Below are 24,485 nucleotides of genomic sequence, written 5' to 3'. Positions count from 1 at the left end.
CTTCACACATGACTGTGGGGACGAGCTCTTCTGTGTGCTTGGAATTCTAGATAATTGATTTAAAAACCAATATTGCTAAATTCAGGCTCAGAAAGGTGTGATTGTTAAAATAGCTTACTGTTCTGTTTTAAAATATAAATAAATTGTAGCTCTAAGTTGTTTTTCAGTGTAGTGTATTATACCTGTAATCACAAAAATAGACGTTTCCATAGAATGACTCTTCAGCAAAAGTAGCCATATTCTCCCGGTTTTACTTTCTCAATCACTGCCTTCTCTCATTTCTCCTTTTTCCTTTTTCCTTATCACCCCACCTTCCATTTGAAGCCCATTGCTCTGAGTCCTGATCGAACACAGGCTGAAGCCAGTGTGAAGCCCCATTTTTCATTCTTTGGGCTGAAGCACTCACTGCTGCTATTCATAGAGTCCTCGTCCACAATAAGAGCGCGTAATGGCTTTGGTGGAGGGCTTTGACAAGGAGGAAACAGCGCTTAATGAAAAATTAATAAGCTTTCCTTTCCCTAATGGAAGAGAGGCCCTGAACGAGCGCAAAGCGAAATGCTAGCTCACCCCGGAATAAACAAAACGCACGTAGGCCAACGCACACATAAGTGATATGGCCTTGTGGACACACACAGCCATCGTTTACTTTCTCCCACTTCTGTAGTCTCTTAAGACCTTACATAGGCTCAGTCTCACACTGTCACTCGGTTTTAGTTTTAAAGAAAATTATGTAGATACATTACGACTTGCTTTTAAAACACCCATATCCTATATTTTTGAGCATTTTATGTTTTGCCTGAGGTCCAAATATGGCATTTGTGTGGATTTTTGTACCAAGCACAGTCTTGGGTGAGCTTTATATGATTATTTTCTAACCTTTCTTTATCTCTTAGAATTAAGCAGGCTCTTCTAGGTCACTGTACCTTTAACCCTTGTGTGTTATTGGGGCTGTGGGACCCACCTTCTTTGTTTACCACAGGAAAATAAAGAGCAATTTATTACTGTTTCAATCCCAGATTGATGGGTTATAAAATAACCCATTTTCAGTGTCTTCACTTTGTTCACCCCCAACACATTTATATTACATGTGTGGTGTTGGGCTAAACCCACGTGGAGTAAAAGTGTGGAAGTGCTGTGTCCTTCACTCTGTTCCCCTCCTACATGGCCTGCTGTTAGTGTGTGTGTGTGTGTGTGTGTGTGTGTGTGTGTGTGTGTGTGTGTGTGTGTGTGTGTGTGTGTGTGTGTGTGTGTGTGTGTGTGTGTGTGAGGGTGGACAGGCTGCTGACTGGCTACAGCTGCTAAAGGAGAACCCGACACTGGACACTTGTGCTATTTTAAACATCTAGTGTTTTTACATAAATTGTTATGGATGTATTGATTTAATAAAGCAATAATGTGGTGGGTCCACCAGACCACTGAGCAGCAAACATATCAACACCACACAAGGCTTAAGACTGTTATATATAAATGAGCTCTGTTCTGATTGGCTACCTTGTCTCATTCAAGCAGCAGTCCATGCTACAACACTCCTTATAAAGTCTACATGAATGAATGGAGCTAAACAGCTGAAGGGTGAATAAGTAGATTCTGAACAATAAAGGTTCTAAACATCCCCTGACTCCAGAGTCCATACAGTCCATATATGGAAACTAAGCTGCAAAATAGCCCATTGTGAATGAACTGCTTTTGAGATATCACAAAAAACAGCACATCTTCCTCCATCTACCTATTCAGCCTTCAGCAGTCCACGCTAAAACACTCTGTATAAGATTATATATTTACATGGGGGCATACCGCATGACACTATGGGCCCTTCAGTGCTGTATACATTCATTTATAGTACTGTAAATGAAGACTGAGTGTCAGAACGTCGTAATGTTGAGAAAAGGTATGAATTACTGCAAAACAAGCCTTGGACAACTCTGAAGGACAACTTCAGTCAATGACAGGTGTAACTCGTACAAAGGAATGGAATAATAATAATAAAATAAAGGACTTGACGATGTAATTACAGTGTAATGTAAGCGGTAATAATCAGTAATCTGTTCATGACCCTTTGATGCATATTTCATTTGACAGAGTGTGTTTTATGAGTCATACAAATCGAAAGGCCCCAAGAGAAAAATCTCAGAGAATTGTGGTTGGGGTTGCTATGGAGACTGACTCTGTCTGTGTGTGTGTGTGTGTGTGTGTGTGTGTGTGTGTGTGTGTGTGTGTGTGTGTGTGTGTGTCTGTCTGTCTGTCTGTCTGTCTGTCAGGGGAAGAGTCGCGATAAAGTTGGCTTTTTCCCAGCGAACTTCGTGCAGAGGGTGCGTCCCGGGGAGAGAGTGTGGAGAGTCACTCAGGGCTACCACGGCAACCGCGAGAAAGGTCAAATGACCGTGAAAGAGTTGCAGGTAAGTTGATGCTTTAACGCGCACTCAGAGGAAAACATGACTCATGCAGACTCAACAGGACTGAGCTGTATTATTTTCCATTCTTTAAAGCCTCCGTTTCTGTTCTTCCGTTAACCCTCCTACATCCTCCGCGGTGTTTATGCAGTGCTTCTGCTCACATGTTGTTTGTTTCTTTCATAAGAAATTGACATGTAATCAAATGTTCAGATTCTGAATTTTACTCAAGACCAGGTGCCGCAACCCAAATGTTAAGAAGAGCCATTTTGTCCTTTTAGCAAAAATCACATTTTATGTCCATGTTACCATCTTGGCTGTAAATATGTCTCAGTGCTAATGTACAAGTATAGGGTAAAATATATTTTACAATATATATAATATAAAATATAGACTTAGCTTTAAGCTTTAGCTCAGCTATAGCTACTTTTCTCGCATCTCTGGCAGGAACCGTTTCTTGTAAAATGTCTCTCAACGCCCACCTTAAATGTAGTTGTAGAATGTAGTTAACTATGTAGCCAACAGTTGCACTATTTAAGGTGGACAGTGAAAATTCGAGAAGCTGGTGAACAAGCAACTGACTTCAGCCTCGTGAATTTTTAGCGTTTGACTTCTCGTTGCAGATTAAACGTATCAGGAAACCAGCTGGAGTAAAGGAGGATTATTTTATTTTTACCTACTGATCTAATTTAGCTGTGGAGCCGCAACAAGACAGTAAAAGTGCCATATGCATCTCCATATGTTGCCGACCCCAGCTCTATACCATATTTGTATATTTTATTGTGAATTAAATTTGAATTGTTCCTCAAACAGTCATGTTTTCTGGAAGAAAACCTATTTTTCGCAAGAAAAAGTGCAGACAGAATGTAATCAATTGTGTATGTGATTGTCATGCATCCCTCTGGTACACTACAAGAACCTGAACCGAGCACTGACAACTCCAACTCCCAGGATCCCTCTGAGAGTCATGTGACAATCACACCACACAATCGCTCCACCAATCATCTCTGCTCCAGATCACAAGACTTCTGATTACGGACAGCTGTTTCTCATTAACCACCTGTTTTAAGTTCAGTCTTTCCACTACACTTTGCGAAATATTGCCACTGTGTCAGCACGTGCTTACTAAGCCTTCTATGTATCTTGTTGCTACTTTTTGTATGACCTGTTTTTGTCTCTTTGTTTGCCTTTGGACTGCCCCTGTATTGTTTGATTTCTCTACCGTTATTTGACCTTGCTTCCCGTTTTCGACTTCACCTTAGCTTTGCCCTTTTGTTTACGTCTGATCTGTTTGGTTTTGACATCCGCTCGTTTGACTTCCGTGTTTTTGCCTAGCCCCTTTTGTAATAAACACTTTGCTCTGTTTTACCTGTGCCTACCTGTTCTGTACAGAAGCCTCACAGTGATCCTTAGGTTTTTAAAAGCAATGTTCCTCATCAGTCCAAACTTTCTCTTTAAACCAGCCTCTGCCCTGTTCCTGTTTTTATAGCAAATCAAATCAAATTTATTTGTGGCACTTTTTACAACTGATGTTGTCACAAAGTAGCTTCACAGAATTCTAATAAAGACAAAGTTTTAACATGAATGTAAAAACCTCCAGGTGAGCAAGCCAGGGGCGACAGTGGCAAGTAGAACCTCCCTCAGAGCTAAGGAAGAAACCTTGGGAGGAACCAAGGCTATCAAGGGGGGACCCATCCTCCTCAAATTAGTCAAACTACCTACAACATTATTGACCAAAAAAAAGGTCCCTATAGCATATAACAAAACAATTGTATTGGCACTTAAATTTTAATTGTTAAAATTTTAATTGGTGTAATTCTTCTCTCTCTTGTCTCAGATTTGCGTGGGTAAAGGGGAAGAGACAGACGGTTTTCTGAAGTTGACCAGCGGAAAAAAGCGCGGCCTCGTGCCCTTGATGTGCTTGGTGGAGATATGAACCATACTCTTTTTCCTCCACCCAGATTGGGGGACGTCCTCACCTCTCACACCCCGACGGCAGGGACGCACCACACATGCATACACACACACTTACCTGTGCACACACACTTATTCAGAAGAGAGGGAGCACATGGATGTTGCTCAGTAGAGGATGCATCTCAGCCTCCAGCGGACATTATGGAGATTTTGTTGTTTGTAGAAGCAACGAAAAGATGAAGTAGAAAGATGAGGCTTTCAGGAGGCTGAAGTGTTGGCGTTTAACCGGCTGCTCTGACCTCTGACCTCTCTTACCAACGGAATGACCTCTGTTGGACCAGTTGCACTGTATCTACTAATCTGCTGTATGTATGTTGGGCGACCCATTATAGTAGCAGAATTACTGTAGATGACCTTTGTCTATATTTTTAGTCTTATATCACACTGTCCATCATGCACATGGACGTTTGGTTGTGCTGTCTTCTGTATTGGCGTTAATGTGGCTGTCAAGGTATGACATCTGGAGGGAAATGGTTTGCATGGTGTCATTTCCATGATGGTTTTGTTTATGAATAGCTTTTTTGGATGATGCTGAAGGCTGAAAGGGTGGTGTGAGTATATAAAACTATACATGACTCCTCAAAGTGATATGAATTGTACATGTAGGACGGCGAGCAGAAAGCTGTTTTTGTGAATTCAATGTCTCCAAACAGTCATTTCTAAATATTTTGGCCATATTGGGTGGTGGTCATATGTCAACTCTAGTCTTTTCTCTTAAGTCTCTTTGTCTGTATGTAGTTCTGCCTAAAAGGGCTTTTGCACTTGCCACATTAATCTGTTTTTTTCCCTGAAGCATTACCAAGGCATCTTTTTTGCCACTACATTAGACTCTCTCTCCATCTGTCAGTTTTCTTTATACTTCCCAGTTCTCCTGCTCTCTAAATCTTATCCAGTTCTTGAAGCCCATTTCTTTCACACAGAATATGATGATAGTCCAAGATGACCTTCCAAATATCCCAGAGATTCTGACTGAATCTTCTTCCCTGTGGAGTATTGTAGTGGAGCAAGCCAGAGCTAGAAGGAGTAAGGTACAGTTTCAGCAGAATTAGTAGTGTAGTGCAGTCGTTACAAAAATTTGTTCCATTTACTCTGTATGTTCTAAAGAGGAGTGCATTAGCCTTTATTTATTTATTTATTGTATGTAACAGTACATTAGCTAATCAGATGCTGTCCAATTCATGGTTTGTATTATAGCAAGTAGACGTAGCTACATGTTGTTCTTCACTCCATAATTAATTACATTATCATCCACTTAGCCGTTAAATTAATAATGGAAATCAGATCATGAAGGTAACTCTAGTAGGAAAACAACATACACTCTACAATGGCCACCAACTATTCTGCAAACTGTAGCCTGATTATTAAAAATACAGTTATACTTCAAAGCAAAATGTATGTGGACACCCAAACATACCATCCACATGGGCTTGAAGATCTCATTCCAAAACCGTGGGCATTAATGTGGCCAACACTTTTCTGAGAAAGCTTTCCATTAGGTTTCAGAACATACTTCCACTCAGGCACAAGAGCAGAAGTGAAACTGAACACTGATGTTGGGCCCACAATCATCTGTAAGACTGCCTGATAGTGAAGCATGATTCATCATTCCATTCACTCTCAGAAATAAAGGTAGTAAACTGTCTCTGGTTCGGTGCCCCTCTTGTCACTGGGGTGGGATCCTCAATGGTCCATCTCAGTACCTTTAGTCAGGGAACATAACTGAACCATAATCCACTGATATGATATGTTCTAAGCTGTACTGACTCCACACCCTGCCTCGCCTTCTTCTGTTTTAAAACAGAAGTTATGAAAAGGTACAAATACCAACTTTTCATCTGGAAAAACTGATTTAAGGTTCACAATCAGACCTTAAAACCACAGCTGAACCTTTGAGGGAACATTTACACTGTTTGTACCTTGAATATCAAAAAATGTACCTGGACAGAACCTTTATTTCTAACAGTGTAGAAATCCAATGGCAGTGTGCTTTACACCACTCCAGCTGACACCTTGCATTGCACATGGTGATCTCAGGCCTGTGTGCACATGTTCATCATAGAAACCCAATCTATGAAGCTCTCGACTAACGGTTATTGTGTTAACCCTGCTTTCATTGACAGTTTGGAACTTGTTAGTGATGTTGCGACAGTGTTTACACTCTATGTGCTTCAGTAATCTGTAATTCTGTTCTGCAACTTGTGTCGTTCATCCTAGATGTTCGCACTTAACGATAACAGTGCTCATGCTTGATTAGGGCAGCACTGGCAAGAAAGAAATTGGTTAAAAGCCACATTATTAGAAAGGTGGGATCTTGTAAGAGTACTATGTGGAAAACCACTCTGCTGGCACTGTTTGTCTGTAGCGATTTTATGGCCACTTGATTGATTTTGTGAGCCCTTTATCGCCAAACCCATTATTTAGAATGGGTGTCCACATACTTTTGGCCAAGTAGTTGTTTTGTCTTGGACATTTCATATAAGAAGTTAACATATTTTCTGATATAAATGTGTCACGGTGGTTAGTAGTACAGAGTTGGGCTGAACCAGTGTCCCAGATTCCAAACCTAAAATCTGATATGCAGTTAATACGTTTTGGATCAGCTTAAGCTGAATGGACAGACTGAGATTTTAAAAATCAGTCAAGAGCTTCTGGTTGCCTTTTTAAATTCTGAAAGAACTTCTGTTAGTTGTATCCCACTGCAGCCCTTCTGAATGGTTCAGCCAACAGTCGGCACAAATTATTGTGTAAGTGAGCAGCTGGAGCAGGAACAAAACAACAGTTTTAAGTGTTAATTCTTCAAAGCCTGAATATGCATGAAACCTGCACACGACTAGCAAAATACAAGAGAAATGTGCCCACCAACTTCAGAAACTATCAAAGATGAAACAAAAGTAGAGCAGAGAGCACAAAAATGCAAGTGTGGAGAGAGAAAACAACTTCTACATCTACATTAATGGATAACGCCAAGCATGGCATTGGCCTTCGCAGCATGAGAAATCCACAACTCATATTATTAGTGAGCTTACGAAAGCCTTAAGGCAGCTGCCAAATGTCATGAATGAGTGATTGTCATTAGGAGGTTTTTAACAGCTGAATCATGCATGTGCTGAAAAGCAAAGAGAAATTATTCTCTCATTGGGAGAAAATGCAAAAGGCTTTGGGACCAGATGGCGTAAAATGGAAGCGAATCTCCCTCCACGCTTACTATTCGTTCTTCATCTGTTTCGACTTTTCGTTTGTCTAGCATAGTTTGTTACTCTTACAATACATGTATATTTATTCAAGCACACCTATATTCAATGGCATATGATACTCTTCCTGAAACTTAGCAATAATCCTTTTCTCTTTGCTCTGGAAGAAGCCAGTCTAATGTAAAAAGCTATTGAAAAATCCAGTCACTGTGGGTTTTTACGCCACTGGTTTACCAGAGAAACCGTTACTTACACCACAGCCTCATGGCACCTTTATTGAATACATATTCATGTTAGAATTACGAAGCACATGATTTAAAATGCTCCCATGTGGGAAGCACTCTGTGAAGATTGCTAAGCTTTGAGTGGGATAGTCACAGTACTGATCTAGTTTAGAAATGTAGCATTGCACAGGGTGAATGAGAAAAGCTGATTTACATGACCTTCACAACAGAATTCAAGGTTTTTCTTTTCTGATTCCCACGTCTGTGGCTAGAAATCCAGGTCCGAAGTTACTGATACCTCATAATATACAGGCCTGGGTATATCAAATCCGTAATCAAACACCAACAAATCCAGGCACAGCACTCGCCCTCCCCTGTGCGCATGTAAACATCCTGAATCCTGATATGTTTCAATAAATATGCAGGAAAGAATCTGGATATTGCGTCTTCTCTGACTTTGCAGTGTCATGTTGGTCAGTCATCAGTTGTGTGTTTTGAGCAAGATCTCATTGACTGTTTCAAAACTGAAACTTGGAACACTTTCAGAATTGTGACCAGTCCACAGTCACATTCTGTACTACGCCAAACCTTTTGTGGGTCACTTATTTCACGCTTAAGCCACTTTAACCTCCATCAGTGTGTCCCAAAATTCACACTCACACAGGTTTTATGTACTTGTGTGTTCTGGTAAGAGTTCAAGTTACACACATGTCTGAAACATACAAAAGCTCAGAGTTTAAAACCACACTAAAAGCACTCTTTGCCGAGAAGCACACTGAAGTAGTGTAGTTCCCACAGTTGCACGTCTTGGTAACGTTCAGACATCCTGTAATGGAAATACAGGCAAAGCATGTTACCATCACAAGAACGTCAGTGACTGCCTGTCCCACAAAGAACAGATACATCTCTGATCACTAGCAGTCTTCAGAACTGCCTTAATCCTTCATGGTGTACTTTCCACAAGGTGTTGGAAACATTCCTCAGAGATTTTGGTTGGTTATTTGAGTTCCTGTTGCCTTTCTATCATCTGGAACCAGTCTGCCCATTCTCCTCTGACCTCTCACATCAACAAGGCATTTTCGACCATACAACTGCTGCTCTCTGGATATTTTCTCTTTTTCGGACCGTTCTCTGTAAACCCTAGAGTTGGTTGTGTGTGAAAATCCCAGTAGATCAGCAGTTTCTGAAATACTCAGACCAGCCCGTTCAGAGTCACTTAAATCCCCTTTCTTCCCCATTCTGATACTCGGTCTGCACTTCAGCAAGTTGTCTTGACTACCTCTACATGCCTAAATGCATATAGTTGTGGCCATGTGATTGGCTGATTAGCTATTTGTGTTAACGAGCAGTGAGTGTATATACACACACATATAAATAAGTCTTACATATTCTGATCCTTCAACATCTTTGATTTGGGAGAGTTAATTTAATGCTAAACCCAGTTGGGTTGCGGTGTGGAACGGATTGCTTTATTACTTCAAAACACCCAAATGATTAAAGTTCAGAAAAAAAGTATTTCGCTGCTGTCGAAAGAAAACCTCGTATCTCCAAAACGGCAACTTCACAGGAGAAGGAAAAAACCTACTCTACTTTTAATGTAAGTCAATGGAACCAGACCACCCCCCCCACACACCCCCACCCCAAAGTAATTTTGGGCCGTTTCTCTTGGGCAATTCTTCATAAAATGACACTAACAGGTATTTTCAAATTATGTCAAAAACTGAAAAACAACAAAAATGCTTTCATACAATGCTTTCTTCAAACAGCAACGAAATGCTACACCCAATTTACTTTATAAATTTAAAATTAGATCATTATTGTCATTTATGTCGCTCAGCACTAGTTAGTATGTATATGTATGTTTTGGGCGTGTCCTAACGTAGATGTCTTTTGGTCCTATGTTTGTCTCTAATGTTTTGGAAAAATTGTACACAAAAGTCCGTGGACTTTCCTTTTACTTGATGACTCAGCAGAAAATGATTTTTTAGCCAGCCTCACAGCTGTCAAAAAGACAATACTGAAAATATGGTTTGAACCCTACTCTCCCACACATCTTCTTTGGCTTGCTTATTTTCAGGACATTACTCTGTTGGAATGTACAACGGTGAGAATAAATAAGGCCAAAATAAGAACAGTTGTGTTCTGGTCAAATACTGAGAAGGAACTGTTAAAAATAATGAAAGTATAGTGACCTTTGTTAACTGAGTTCATTCATTCATTTACTTTAATATATGTCTCTGCTCCTCGTATGTGAGTATAACACTGACCAACGCTACCATCATCATTAGTATTACTATAATTGGTATCTAATGTTAACTATTAACTCTATAGTATATCTATAAATACACATGGCCATCAAAACTGATTCTGATTGTATTGTGAAGAACTCCATGGGCATATCTTGGGCTTTTTGAATACAGTTCTTATGTTCTTTGTTATTATTTTATATCCAGGTATATGTATTTCACACAAATATGTTTGCCAGGGGGGAAAAAAATGACAAACTAAATGAAATCAAACTACCGCCAAATGCTGTTGTAAGCATACTTGAAATGAACTCATGTTTTTCTGATACCCAGCGTCACTACAGGCCCAGTCTAGACCAATCAAGCTCTAAATACCATGTCGTCCTAAACAAAAAAAATCATTTTGCTTTGAAATGTTCTCCAATTGAAGTATTCCAGCTTAGAAGTCTGCTTTTTAATTTTTCAGAAGAATGACAGAGAAGGTGAACCAAAAATTTGGACTATGAAGTTTCCTTTTTACAGTGACTTTGAACTTAGTTGCAACGTATTGGCATTGTAAAGAATCTGGGTACCGACATGAATTCAAGTTTGCCAGTCTATGTTGCCCAGAAGTGCCTCAACCCAGTCTTGGTTTCATCTGGTGGAGTTGAGCCCTTGTGCCATTTGAAAAGCATGCAGGTGCAATACTTAAGGCACTGCAGATGGTGTGCAATGATGTGTTGAAATAACCCATCATATTCCAAAGCTCAGGGATCAGTTTGTCCTCACTGTCTCTGTTTTCAGCCATTGGACCTGTCACCTTCAAAGAGTTTCTCTAAAGTACTGAAGTGGCCTAAATTAATGGCACTCTATGATACTCAGTCCCACTATTATGGACTACTTGGAGAAAGCGATGATGTCATGCGTCAATAACACTAAGTGCGTTTATGTGCGCTTAATAATCTGATAACTGCAGAAAATCAGATTTTGTCAGTTATCCAAAAAACATGTTTATATGCACTTTACTAATCAGGTAATGGGGAAACTCCAGGTTGACATTCAATCACAGTAATCGGATTTCTGCTTTGCAACCAGCCAATAAAGTCACAGAAGAAGACGTGACGTAAAACTCGAACTTGATGCCGTGACTATTTTTTAAAACATTGCGCTGCTTTACCTAAAAATATGAACAAACATCATCTAGAAGATGAAGAACATTTAAACCCTTTATTTCATGTTTGGTTTCCGCGCCGCTCCAAAAGTGTTTTGCTGCTTCTTGTGGCAACACTGCTCGCTTATTTGCAGTACTGCTGCCTCTCACGCATGTGCAGACTGAGAAATCCAAAAGAAATCAGAGTAAGAGTTCACAATCACTGAGAAATCTGATTACTGAGCTAAAATCCAGCCTCTTCATCTGATTTCTTAATCAGATTTCTAAATCAGAGGATGATGTTTACATGACTATTTGAATAATCAGATAACTGCAGAATATGATCTGAATGTATAAGTTAACGTAAACACACTCAGTGTTGCTGGCTGCTTTTAGGACTGAATTTTTGGCCCAAATTGGCATGAAGAAATGGCCTCTCAGGTCGCTGCCCATTGGGAACTGACATCTTTGAGCAAGGGACATAACCAAGCATCACCCCATGTACCTTTGCTCAGGATGTACTCACAAAAGATGAAGCCCCAGCCTTGTTTCTGCTGATACAACAATATCCATGTGTCATTTGTAATAAAGAGAATAAGATCTATTTTAGTAAGCAGCACAACCTCGAGCGCCGCTGTCCAAGAGCAGAACACAAAACACCACGCTACCCGCCACCGTCGCAGACTGTCCTAGCCTCCTGGGCCTGGCAAAAGGCACCGCAACATCAAAACACTGACCACCGGATGTAAAAATAGCTACTACCCCGAGCTGTCTGCCTCATAAATAAACCCGACTGCCTCGTATAAAAACACAGGCACACAAGGAGAGACACATCAAGTGAAGCACAAACAAACTGTTCTAGAAGCAGCATGACTGAACAGGGAAGATGTTTTACATTCTGTTTTTCAGAAAAATGGACAGATAAAGAGAGGAGGGGAAATGGAGCTACTGAAATATCAAAGACGCAAAATGACAACATTCAGCCTTTCAGGCGGTATTACAATAGGCCCAAGATTGCGAAAGCAAAGAATGTTTATTTTTCTCCTCTGAAGTTTCCATTTTAGAGAAATATTTGACAATTTATTTATCTATACATTAGCTTTTTAGGGTCACAAAAATTCCAGAAAATTAATCTTTCATGTTGATATCAGAGATGTGGAAAGAGCTTCGCTAGAAATGAAACTAAAAATGAAATTCAATCACGTTTAATGTCACATTACATTTACAAAGGTGCTCAACTGAGTGAAAACCTCCTTGTAGTACTAAAATACAGAAAAAAAAATATTAAAAATATATACACATTAATGTATACCAGTACTGCACCATTTCCAATGTGCAGTTTTTGTAATAGCAGTATAGGCAAGTAAAAGCTAGGATGTGTACAGTTGTACACATTTCTATATATACAATCAGTGAGTTTGAGGTAGAGAAATGAGATGCAGGTACACAGTGGATAGAATATTGCTATTTTAAAAAGTAGGAACAGTGCAACCGATGGACCTTTGTCCATTTCCCATATCGCCCAGTGTGAAAGTACTTGTGATAAATGATAAACACTGAAAAGTTCATCTCTAATACCGAGTAAACATAATGTAGTTTTGTTAGAACTGATCCAAACGGAGGGGGAGCATGGCCGAAACCCCTCCTTCTTCCAGTTTAACACCATATAAATTTATATCCTCACCTTCCGTTCCCGTAATGAAGGGTTCGCAATCCCCACCGCCACCCTGTCTCCTCTGGCCTTCTGGCTACAGGCAGAAACTACACAGAACTCCAGCCCAAGTTCTCAGAGTTCTCCCCCTCACTCAATCAGTCTTCCCTCATACTACCACCGCCATGTTGAGGGCACGGCCTGAACTCACAAATTCTTAGATAAGTGTTTGTTGATGAATAGGTGACCAAAACCACTGCAGTCCAAAAAACAATTAATAAAATTTCTATTGTTTACATATTACGAAGATTATTGGACATTAGGCTTCTATGCTTTATGGAGTGAATAAATGATGCAGTGTGATTCTAAAGGGCCTATATCCTTAGTTTTTCTTGTATTTTTCAGTGTTTTCTCCTGAAGTCCACTTATAATGTTTATGTGAATATATGGACCAATAATGGTCATTAAGTTTTACAATTTACAACTTAAACAGGCTGCCACTGAGACGATGTATGTATCATCATTGCTCAAAGAAAAACAAGTATCTCCCAAATGGCAGCTTTACAGGCGAGCGCAAAAACGTTCTTTACTTTAAATGTAAATTATTGGAAAGAGATTTTATTCCAATAAAACCAGTATTCCAGTTTAATCTATGGCCTGTCTATATGAGATGTCTTTCTTGTGTGTTAACATTGTGCACTAAAAAAGTGATGCATTTAATTTACTTGATACAAATAAACCATTTCCTCATAAATTACTAAAATAGTGTGGTGTCAGCATAGAGTAAGGCATATTGGAGGCCATGGTTCTGCTGCAAGGGGTGCTCTTTTGTTAAACACTGGCAGAAAAGGCACATACAAAGCACTGAATTCATCACCAGCTGTAGGCTTCCACTCCACGGGGACCAACTCCCACCACAAAACACCCATGGAATAACACAAAGAACACAGGCCTTTAAACTAACCAATGGCCACATTAACAGCATAAATGTCCCTTTTTATGGGGAGCGTGCACCTTCCATGAGCCTCCTCACATGGCCCTCTGCATGGCTTCTGAGCCACTCATGGCCATGCTCAGCCAGTGATGGGATACTATGGCATGTTATCTAAACACAGTTTTGTTTTTTAGTTTACTTTCAGCTCTACTTCACACACACACTGGGTCACAGGGGGAGCTGGAGCCTATCCTAGCAGTTATTGAAGCGGAAGGCAAGATACACCCTGGACAGGTCGCCAGTCCATCACAGTATTCTTCTCTAAAATCTCCTAAGTAAAGATGATAAAACCCAAAAGCTAGAAGTGTGACCAATCACAAATCAGTTTGGCTGCTGTGACCAATGCAACATAATGAAACTGACCAGAAAAGGAATGAGTAATCACATATTCACGACTAGGAATACAGTTTAAATCGATTAAAGAGGTTGATTTAAAAAGAAAATCCTAAATTGAAATGTTTCATTCATTCAAAGTGGTTTGATGCTGTTCTAGTGAAACTTAGCGAGTCAGAATAATTCTCAGAGGTGGTGACTGGAACCAGAACAATTCTGACTCGGTAAGTTTCTCTAGAACTGAGCATTTCACACCAAACCACTCTGAACGACTCTGTTTACATCATAATAAATTAATCACACAGATATTTTGAACAATCGGTGGAATTCAGCTTTAAAATATTACTTGAGTTCATGTAACTGAGTAAATGTAAATACGCTCTATGGCGAGGGAGGTTTGTGGGAGAGGTTTCACTTGATTTTTCACCAACAACAAAGGAACCTCACCCACACACTGCATGACAGCACCGTCACAGGTCTTTTCCATGGGGTCTCCATTAGAACAAGGTGACACAGCTGAGCTGAAGTTTGGTCTGTCTTAATGAACTTTAATTAAACCATCAGTCGTTAATTATACTAACTGGCTCTGAAGGAGCTGGAGGCAAATGGAGCGCTGAGGACACTTGCACAGGCCGCTGGGACAAGTTTCCCCTTCAGCTGCTCAGGAATTCAGCAGGATTCCCAACCATCCTGCCAGCGGCCTGCAATCCCACAGTCGGATTGTTCTGCAAAAAGAGGAGCAAGAGTGGCTGATATATACACCAATCAGGCGTAACATTCTGACCACCTCCTTGTTTCTGCGCTCATTGTCCATTTGATCAGCTCCACTTACTGTATAGCTGCACTTTGTAGCTCTACAGTTACAGACTGTAGTCCATCTGTTTCTCTGATACTTTGTTACCCTGTTCTTCAGTGGTCAGGACCCCCATCGACCCTCACAGAGCAGGTACTATTTGGGTGGTGGATCATTCTCACCACTGCAATGACACAGTGGTGGTGTGTTAGTGTGTGTTGTGCTGGTCCGAGTGGATCAGAAACAGCAGTGCTGCTGGAGTTTTTAAACACCTCAGTGTTGCTGCTGGACTGAGAATAGTCCACCAACCAATAAGGTCCAACAGCGTCCTGTGGGCAGCATCCTGTGACCACTGATGAAGGACTAGAGGATGACCAACACAAACTGTGCAGCAGCAGATGAGCTGTCGTCTCTGACTCTACATCTACAAGGTGGACCGACAAGGTAGGAGTGTCTAATAGAGTGGACAGTGAGTGGACACAGTGTTTAAAAACTCCAGCAGCACTGCTGTGTCTAATTCACTCATACCAGCACAACACACTCTAACACACCATCACCACATCAATGTTACTGCAGTGCTGAGAATGACCACCACCCAGATAGTACCTGCTCTGTAAGGGTCCATGGGGGTCCTGAACACTGAAGAACAGGGTGACAAAGTATCAGAGAAATGGATGGACTACAGTCTGTAACTGTAGAACTACAAAGTGCACCTATAGAGTAAGTGGAGTTGATAAAATGGACGAGTGTAGAAACAAGGAGGTGGTCATAATGTAATGCCTGATTGGTGTGTATAACGCTATTGTCTGATTGTACTTTGGTATCACCTGCGCTAAGTTTAATCCCACCCAACTCAAACCAAACAAGAGAAAAAGGCCGAAAATAATCATTTCAAAAAACTCTCACCGGAAAAGACCAATAGTGTTCTTTCTCTGCCAGTTCTTGGTAAAACATCACAGAAACTACAGATACTAGAAGAAAAGCATGAATTTGAGTAGACAGGGGCCTTAAAACCTGCCCATTTTTTTCAGTAAGTATATTTAAGGTGAAGGGAAAATGATTTTCACTGAGCTATCACTTTAACATAACTTCTGCCCTCAGGTCCTCATGTCACGATGGCCGTAGCTCATCAGCGCTGAAGATGATATTCATTGTATTCCATTTTCTTCATCTCTATCCACTCAATCTATGACCCCTAACCCAAAGCTCACATACAATATGCATGTCTCATTCATCATGACTCTCTCTCTCTCCTTCTTTTCTCTCCCTCCCTCTCTGTCTCTGTCAGATGACAGGCCGCCCCTTGTAAACCAGCTCCAGTTATCAGTTCATTTCCATACGCTTGGCAGGATGGATCAGTCTGCACTGTAGAGGTCAGTGAGGTCTTTCTTTCTGTCCATTTTAGCCATTTAAACTGCACATTTGTGCGAGAAAACGAGCCGCTCTTTCTCTCACCTCCAGGGAGCGTGGGCCACCGCCGGCGCAAAATGTCAGATACGGAATATTTCCCTTCGGTCTTTCTGTTCAAATGTCAAATAAAACATTATCAGAGTTGAGACAAGGAAAGCTGTTCTACATCCCGGGCGACTGCGGCACGTCCTTTGTGCCTGTTTCACTCCTTCCAGCTCCAGTCAGCGGGGTTCCTGTAGGGGCCTCATTGTTTTGAAAATGGTGCAGTAGAACTGCAAGGGAAACCGAGTATAACGTGTCGATGCAGAGGATTGATATGGGCCCCTTTATAGGCGTATGAACAATGGAGTAGTAGTGTAATATGGAGCAATATGCCCGTGCCACCACTTTAATTAGCACAGGATTGAACGCCCACCTTCTGCTCCCCATTTTTAGAATCAGAATCAGAATCAAGCTTTATTGGCCAGATATGTATACCAATCCATAGGATCCAACTGGATCCAGTGTATATCAATCCATAGGAGTCACTTGGGGTACATGATCGTCATTGGTGTTCACATGATAAAGGTAACACCAGAGACACTTTTAATGAAAAACAATTCATTTTCCTTCTAATAATTTTACTAAACGGCTTCTACAGAGCCTCAAACCACATGTTGTCAATCATGGAATATCCACCAAAATATGCAATTTAATCCATTTGTGTTCTATTTTCTCACAATTACCTCAGAATATGGTCGGTCACACCAGTGACTTCAGCTAAAAGCTTCATATGGAATCATGAGCTAAATGAGAAAATCTCTGATAACAAAGACACAGTGGACTCACCATGTGCTTTTGTTCATAGATCCTCAGAAAACAGGTCAAAGGAAGTCGAGTGTCGTCAGTGTGACTTTTATTTCAAAATAAGAGATTTTTTTTTATGTGGTAACACCAGTGACACAACACCTGGGGACTTTCATTATATATTTATAATATTTATTAGGCATTCGTTTTTTTATGTCATTTAATTCATTTATTTCATAGTCATGTATAGATTATTGCAGTTAAAATTGCAGAAAGACATGGTTTCTAACTCAAAATATGGCCTCAGCCTTCACACATGACTGTGGGGATGAGCTCTTCTGTGATGCTTGGAATTCTATATGAGTGATTTAAAAGCCAATGTTGGTCAATTGAGGCTCACGACTTAAAATAACATGTTTAATTTTAAAATATAAATAATCTGTAACTCTAACATGTTCTTCAAGTGTAATATATCTGTAAACGCTAGGGACACAAAAGGGACTGTCTGTAGAATGACCCACTAGTTATCTGTCAATTACTGATAATCTTGCTCAGCAGGTCTTCCTCAGTAAACATTGACTCCTCCACTTCTACACAAAAACCCAGGCATTCATAAACTCTGGGAACATTTCAGCTTCATTAACAGCTCTTAGTCGTGCAGGAAAAGGCCTGGTGCCTTTTAATGGTTGAGGGGATCTTCAGTCACTGGCCCTCTGCTGTTGGACCGTATTGCAGTTGACATGTTGAAGCGTTCAGCATGCTAATGCCAGCGCATGCAGTCTAAATACAGCCAGCATGCTGTAGGTGAAGGACCTGACACTTGTCAGATCTACTAAGCGACTGAACGAGGAGCTCCAGGCAGCTGAAGCGCTCGAGTCACATTCATGGGGTGTCATTCGTCTTGCAGTTTCTCAAGCTTCTCTGTCTCGGCCCCCCGTCGTTTGACTCAGCCACGTGTCGCTCCCTGCTGCTTTTGATCAAGGCAAATATTAGAGAGTGAAGGCGAGGAGGGTAAGGAGGAAATGACAGTTCTCCAGGGCCGCTGTGGGGGACATACGTTTCCTGTTAAAAGGACACAGAACTTGCAACATGAATTGTTCAGGGTGTAGATTTACACTCACCAGCCACTTTATTAGGTAAAAGTAAAGGTTGGACCCCCTTTTGCCTTCAGAACTGCCTTAATTCTTCATGGCATACTTTCAACAAGGTGTTGGAAACATTCCTTAGAGATGTTGGTTGGTTATTTGAGTTACTGTTGCCTTTCCATCATCTCGAACCAGTCTGCCCATTCTCCTCTGACCTCTCACATCAACAAGGCATTTTCGTCCACACAACTGACGCACTCACTGGATATTTTCTCTTTTTCGGACCGTTCTCTGTAAACCCTTGAGATGGTTGTGGTGTGAAAATCCCAGTAGATCAGCAGTTTCTGAAATACTCAGACCAGCCCGTCTGGCACCAACAACCACGCCACACTCAAAGTCACTTAAATCCCCTTTCTTCCCCATTCTGATGTTCGGCCTGCACTTCAGCAAGTTGTCTTGCCCACCTCTATATGCCTAAATGCATTGAGTTGCGGCCTTGTGATTGGCTGATTAGCTATTTGTGTTAAGCAACTGAACCTAATAAAGTGGCCAGTGAAGGGCTCTTACTTACCTTGTGTCTGTCGATGTAGTTTCTGTGCACAGGAGGCAAAACACTGATGTGTGTGCAAACCTTGTCGCACCAAAGCAGTGGTGCTGCTGTGCGATAGTGATAGAGGTGGCTATTTGCATGTCAAAGTGAGAGAAAAGAAGAAAAAACTGATGAACATTAAAAAAAGCAGCAGGCAAGTTGAACTGAGATTGGATTAACCTGAGGCTAAAGGAGGCTGAGCTGGTTCAGTAAACACAGTTTGTTCAGCTCGAGTCCTTTTAAAGGGTAAATTATGCAAATGAATTCAAAAGATGACATGACAGATGCAGCGGAAGTTTAAGTGTCTAGAAGAAGGTGAGATGATCTGATCACTGGGTGATGTCACTCATTTCAGGTGGGCTTACTCAGTCCTGTCCTGTCACTGTGCATAAGCCCACACTGCAGAGCTATGCAGCCATGGAGTACAGCCTAGGATATTCCAGACTCTTCCTTAGCTCTCTAGTTGATCTGAACCGAGGGGAGGAGGTAAGCCATTAGCATTAAAGCTCTGACTTAAGCACATTTGATGGTAAAGACTGTCAGGCAACATTTTTTACTTTGGTATTTTTATTTATTTTGACTTATTTATGTATTTATTTATTTTGCTATGGGTTAGGCCTTTATCAAGAGTAGATTTATATAACTTGTTGCAATAATTGCCCAAAATTTTCCATAAAAGGTGAAATAAGCATGAAGTATTTTACAGAACTGCAGTGGAACTTCGGCATTGAACAGCGCAGGAACTGGAGTTTGACCGGCTCGGTTCTTTGGTCATTGATTATTTTGGTCTACAATAAAATGCTAAAGTGAGAGTTGTGACCAATCATAAAGCAAAGCTGTGCAGATGTTGTCACCAGCAAAACGATGAAGTTAACCACAAAAAAAGGAAACGGTCACTAAGTATGAATTGCTAAAATGAGTAAAAAGTAGATTCCTTTGCTTACTAACAGTAGAAGTAAAAGTATCGTGATTTGAGAGGCCATCAATATTTTTTGTACTTGAGTAAATGTAACTAGTTGCTATCTACTTCTGTTAATGTCCCTCATAGAAACCATTAAAAAAGGCACATGCGGCTGATGTTGTTACCGTTTAAACTGTTTAGCATGTCTGTGGTGAACGGCGTAAGAGAATGAAGGGAACAGAGTTTTTAATCACTATTCTCATTTTCAGCAGAAATGTTGAAATTATTTCATAAGTTCTAGAATTTGACAATTGTTCCCCTGTATAAGCTTTAGGCTTTTCTTAGCCAAACTTTTTACAGTTTTTCTATTGGTGACAAAAAACAAAATGCCATTTTCATCTGAAATTTCATAACAATGGACTTCTGCCACACCAAACCAATGTTCAGTGCTGTGCTTGGAAGCAGGTAGGACACCAACCCACTGCAGGTGGGAGCGGGACAAAGTACCCATGAAGAAAAGTCCTCCAAATTAATAAAGAGCCTAAATAAAGTAGAACATTCATATACAAACCAAATTAAATCATAACAGTAAAACAGTTAAAGTGAATGAAGTCATTCTGAAGAGTTGTGAAGCAGCCAATTAAATTAACAACATGCAAGTTCTCGTAGCTTTTAGAGACAGAACCTTCAGTCTGATGGCAACAGCTGCCTAGCAAAACTAACAAAAACAACCCCAGCTCACTATCCCTCCTCCACCAAACTTTACTGTTGGCGCTATGTATTCTGGTAGGCAATGTTCTCCTGACATCCACTAAACCCAGATTCATCCATCAGCCTGCTGGATAGTGGAGCTGATTCATCACATCAGAGAACATGTTTCTACTGCTCCAGTCCAGTGGCGGCGCTTTACACCCCTCCAGCCAACACTTGGCATAACGCATAGTGATCTTAGGATTGTGTGCAGTGGTTCATCCAGTAAACCCATTTTATGAAGCTCCTGATGCGCAGTTCTTGTGCTGATGTTGCTTCCAGAGGCAGTTTGGAAGTCTTTAGTGAGTGATTTAACAGAGGATAGGAGATTATTGTGCTTCAGTGCTCAGAGGCCCCGCTCTGTAAGTCTGCATGGTCTACTGCTTCGTGGCTGAGCTGTTGCTCTCTGATGTTTCCATTTCACAGCACTTTCACAGCTCATATAACATGGCAGCAATTTCATGAATTGATGTAAAGTCACTGAGCTCTTCAGTACGACCCATTCTACTGCCACTGTTTGTCCATGGACACTGCATGGCTATGTGATTGATTTTATACACCTGTTAGCAGTAGATGTGGCTGAGACACCTGAACTCAATGATTTAGAAAGGTGTCCACATACCTTTGGCCATATAGTGTAGATGTATTATACAAAACTCTCCCAGTAAGGTGTGAAGATATAATTATATTTCTTTGGGTTCAAGAAGGCAGTGTCTACTGACACCAGGGACAAAGACCAGAGATGTGGGTTTTAACTGCAGTTTCTTTGTGCCTGATCCATTTTTAATGACCCTCAACAAACAGTATGAGCTCAAAAACACACAGATACTTCAGCTCAGCCTTAACTTTGCAGGTGAATTCCTGTAGACCATGAAGAGAGAGCAATGACATCACATTCAGGCTTTCAGAATGTAGCCTAGATTGTGCTGACAGTGGTGTAGCAACCAAGGGTAAAACTAAAGTGATGCTCTTCTGGCTGACTCAACTTCTAATCATGAATGCTTTCCCATGGTCGTCTCTCGTCTCTATTCTTTTCTGCTCTTATGCTCTTAGATAAATCTTTCCTCTGGGCTTTTTGGCATCCCTTAGGTCATTTGTTAAAACCCACTGTTAACCCTCTCTTACCTAACATTCAGACCAGGTGCCGCAACCCCAAGGTTAAGAAGAGCCATTTTGTCCTTTCAACAAAAATCAATCCGCCTTGGAGGCCACAATGTTTTGTGTCCATGGTTGTAAATGTGTCTCAGTATGTGCTGATGTCCTAGTATAGAATAAAAAATATAATTTAAATGGAAGAACAGCCTTACTTTGCTCTGCTTTAAGCTTTAGCTCAGCTACAGCTGCTTTTCTCGCATCTCCGGCAGGAAACTTTTCCAAAAAAGTGAAACAGTTTCTTGTAAAATGTCTCTCAACGTTCGACTTTTTACAAGGCTGGAGTTGCTTCTCATTCGCCCGCTTTGTGTTGAATGTAACTGCTTCGTCATTTAAGGTGGAACGGTAAAATTCAAACAAGAAGCTGACTTCAGCCTCGTGACTTTTCAGTGTTTGTTAGTTTCTCGTTATAGATTGAACGTATCAGGAAACCAGCTGGAGTGATTAGAAATGCAAATAAGTCAATTCGTCTCCAAAAATATGGATGTTCGTCTTAAATCTCTCTCTTTGTCATTTCATTAGAGATCACTTATTTAACTTATTTCAAGATATTTATTTACAGATAATGGCTATGACTTTCTTTATTTTAAAAATGTAATTATTTTAAATATAGTAATTTATTTCAAGATAACTTTTATGGCTATATTTTTTTGGACTTGGATATTTTACAGTCTCAAGATAACAACTTTTGCAACAGATACTAGAGCAACTGCCTAACCTTCTTAGCATTAGTGCAAACTTATTCAACTTGGCTCTGGACTTGTTTCCTATGCCGTCTATCCTACATCATTAAACCCAAACACACTTAGCTGTCATTTTTGGCTTTTTTAGGCTGTTTTTAAGCACTTTTTGGCCTGTCATGAACATGTTTATTATGGCAGCAATGCTAACTTATAAGTGTAATGCCGAGTTAACTCTGAGGTAAATTTCACTTTTCTTCCACAGTTTCTTTCACTTCTGTTACTGGGAGTGATAAAGGTCTAAATTCTTGTTTTAAAGTTAAAAAGTGGGAGTTGAGAACAGTTGCATGTGAATAGGCTCACATATTGAAAGTCTAAAGGCTCTGCTAGCCCACAAGTGCAGTATGAAGGGTTCTTTACCTTTCAGGACAATATGGCAATGCAAAGCTCAGAAGGCATTGCCCCCTCATGGGCCCATGGTCCCACTGGGCCTAGGATGAAACACATCTTTAAAACTTACAAACCACAAGGTCATTTTGTGTTTCACTCTGATTCAACTCGCCCACAGTTAGCAGATAGCGAAAGAGTCTGATATGATGATGTTTCGCTGTCTGCTCTAATAGGTAGGGATGAAAAGCCAAGAATTCATATTGAATATGAAAGCCCCCTTTCATTCCTCATGTCTCTGAATGACTTCTTCAGCCCTGGCTGGAATGCTGATAGCACTAATATGCTTTTGCTGGCAGTCGCTTGGCCTGTAGCGTCCACGGAGGTCTGCCCTGCTTTAAAGGAACACTCCACGCAAAATCCTTTAATTTCATGTTTTACACTGAGTGTGAGTTCAGTTCAGAGGGATTAGGCTCACATTCCCCAGGCTAGAAACTGAAAGCTGGACAAAAAACGCAGTGAATTACTAATCACATGATCTCAAGCTGTTTTCATGGTGAGTGATCGCATATTAAATTAGCGGAGGTTGCGTGATGCGCTTCGCTAACAGACAGATATCTCCCAGGAGCCTCGTAGCGGCCTTTGGCAGTCTGGTGCTCCGTGGAGGAAGGAACTTGAGGTTGTGCTGGTTTAATTAGTTCAGCCTTTCTTCCCATTAACCTCCGGATTAATCCCTATCACTGCACCCTGCAGAACCCAGCTAATGAAATCAGACAGTGAGGCTGCATTGGTTCCAAAGGCTCTTGATCTATTCTTTCCTTTGCTACACTGCAAATGTTCTTTCAAGCAATTGTTAGTTTGGGTTCTGTGTTGACAAGCTGTAGAAACAGATTCTGACTTCAGGCTATGCCGTCTTCAAGTCCCAGTTAGGAGCTGGAATTGGCAGCTCAAGCTTAATCGGCCGGTCAGTTTATAAAGTAGCAACATAATAGGACTATATTAGCCATGCTTTCTGTTAGCAAGAGCTGATCCTGTTGCAGAAAGCCGGAAAACAGGCTCACTGCAGTGTGTTGGCGTCATTGGTGGCCTAATAGATTTAACTGATTTCATATAAAAATCCTTTTTATGTAACGCTACTATTTCTAACATACAAAGTTTTGCTACAACACTGTTCTTCAGTGGTCAGGACCCCCATGGACCCTCACAAAGCAGGTACTATGTGGGTGGTGGGTCATTCTCAGCACTGCGGTAACACTAACGTGTTGGTGGTATGTTAGTGGACACCCAGGATTAAAATAAGAACTAATCTTATAATAAAAGAAGGACTCTTCCTATTCAAAGAGAGGAGTCTGGTCTTGTACACCTGGAAATAACTGCCATTTTGTCCTTTCAACAAAAATCAATCTGCTTTAGGAGCCACAACACTTAATGTCCATTTTAACATCTCTGCTGTAAATATGCCTCAATATGTACTGATGTACTAGTTTAGGCCAAAAATTACGCAGACTTTGCTCTGCCTTAAGCTTTTGCTCAGCTATAGCTGCTTTTCTCGCATCTTCAGCCAGAAACTTTTTTGGCAAAAGTAGAGCAGTTTCTTGTAAAATGTCTCTCAACAGCTGCACCATTTAAGGTGGAACTGGAAAATCTGACAGTTTGATAGTTTCTTGTTGCAGATTAAACATATCAGGAAACCAGCTGGAGAGATTAGAAGTTGGAAGTCTCTAAATTATCGATGTTCGTCTTAAATCTTTCTCTTTGCCATTTCTCTAGACCAAATTTTTGTCTGCGTTGCTATGGTGATCAGTTGTCTACGTGCCCAA

The 24,485-nt window shown here is 40.7% G+C and overlaps 1 protein-coding gene across 2 annotated transcripts in view; it reads left to right on the top strand.

Annotated features, from left to right (window-relative positions):
• Window positions 1-6,006, top strand: part of LOC108411454 (SH3 and cysteine-rich domain-containing protein 2-like) — a 61,448-nt gene extending 55,442 nt beyond the window's left edge. For both annotated transcript variants that reach the window (XM_017683029.2, XM_017683028.2), the window contains exons 11-12: window positions 2,259-2,396; window positions 4,228-6,006. In XM_017683029.2, the coding sequence (XP_017538518.1) occupies window positions 2,259-2,396; window positions 4,228-4,326 (237 nt within the window). In that variant the 3' untranslated portion in view covers window positions 4,327-6,006. The remainder of the gene's footprint in view (window positions 1-2,258; window positions 2,397-4,227) is intronic.
• Window positions 6,007-24,485: the final 18,479 nt, after the last annotated feature.

Source organism: Pygocentrus nattereri, chromosome 13, assembly GCF_015220715.1.
Source record: "Pygocentrus nattereri isolate fPygNat1 chromosome 13, fPygNat1.pri, whole genome shotgun sequence".
NCBI lineage: Eukaryota > Metazoa > Chordata > Actinopteri > Characiformes > Serrasalmidae > Pygocentrus > Pygocentrus nattereri.
Note: the sequence above shows the minus strand (reverse complement) of the source record. Positions and strands in the feature narration are given on the sequence as shown.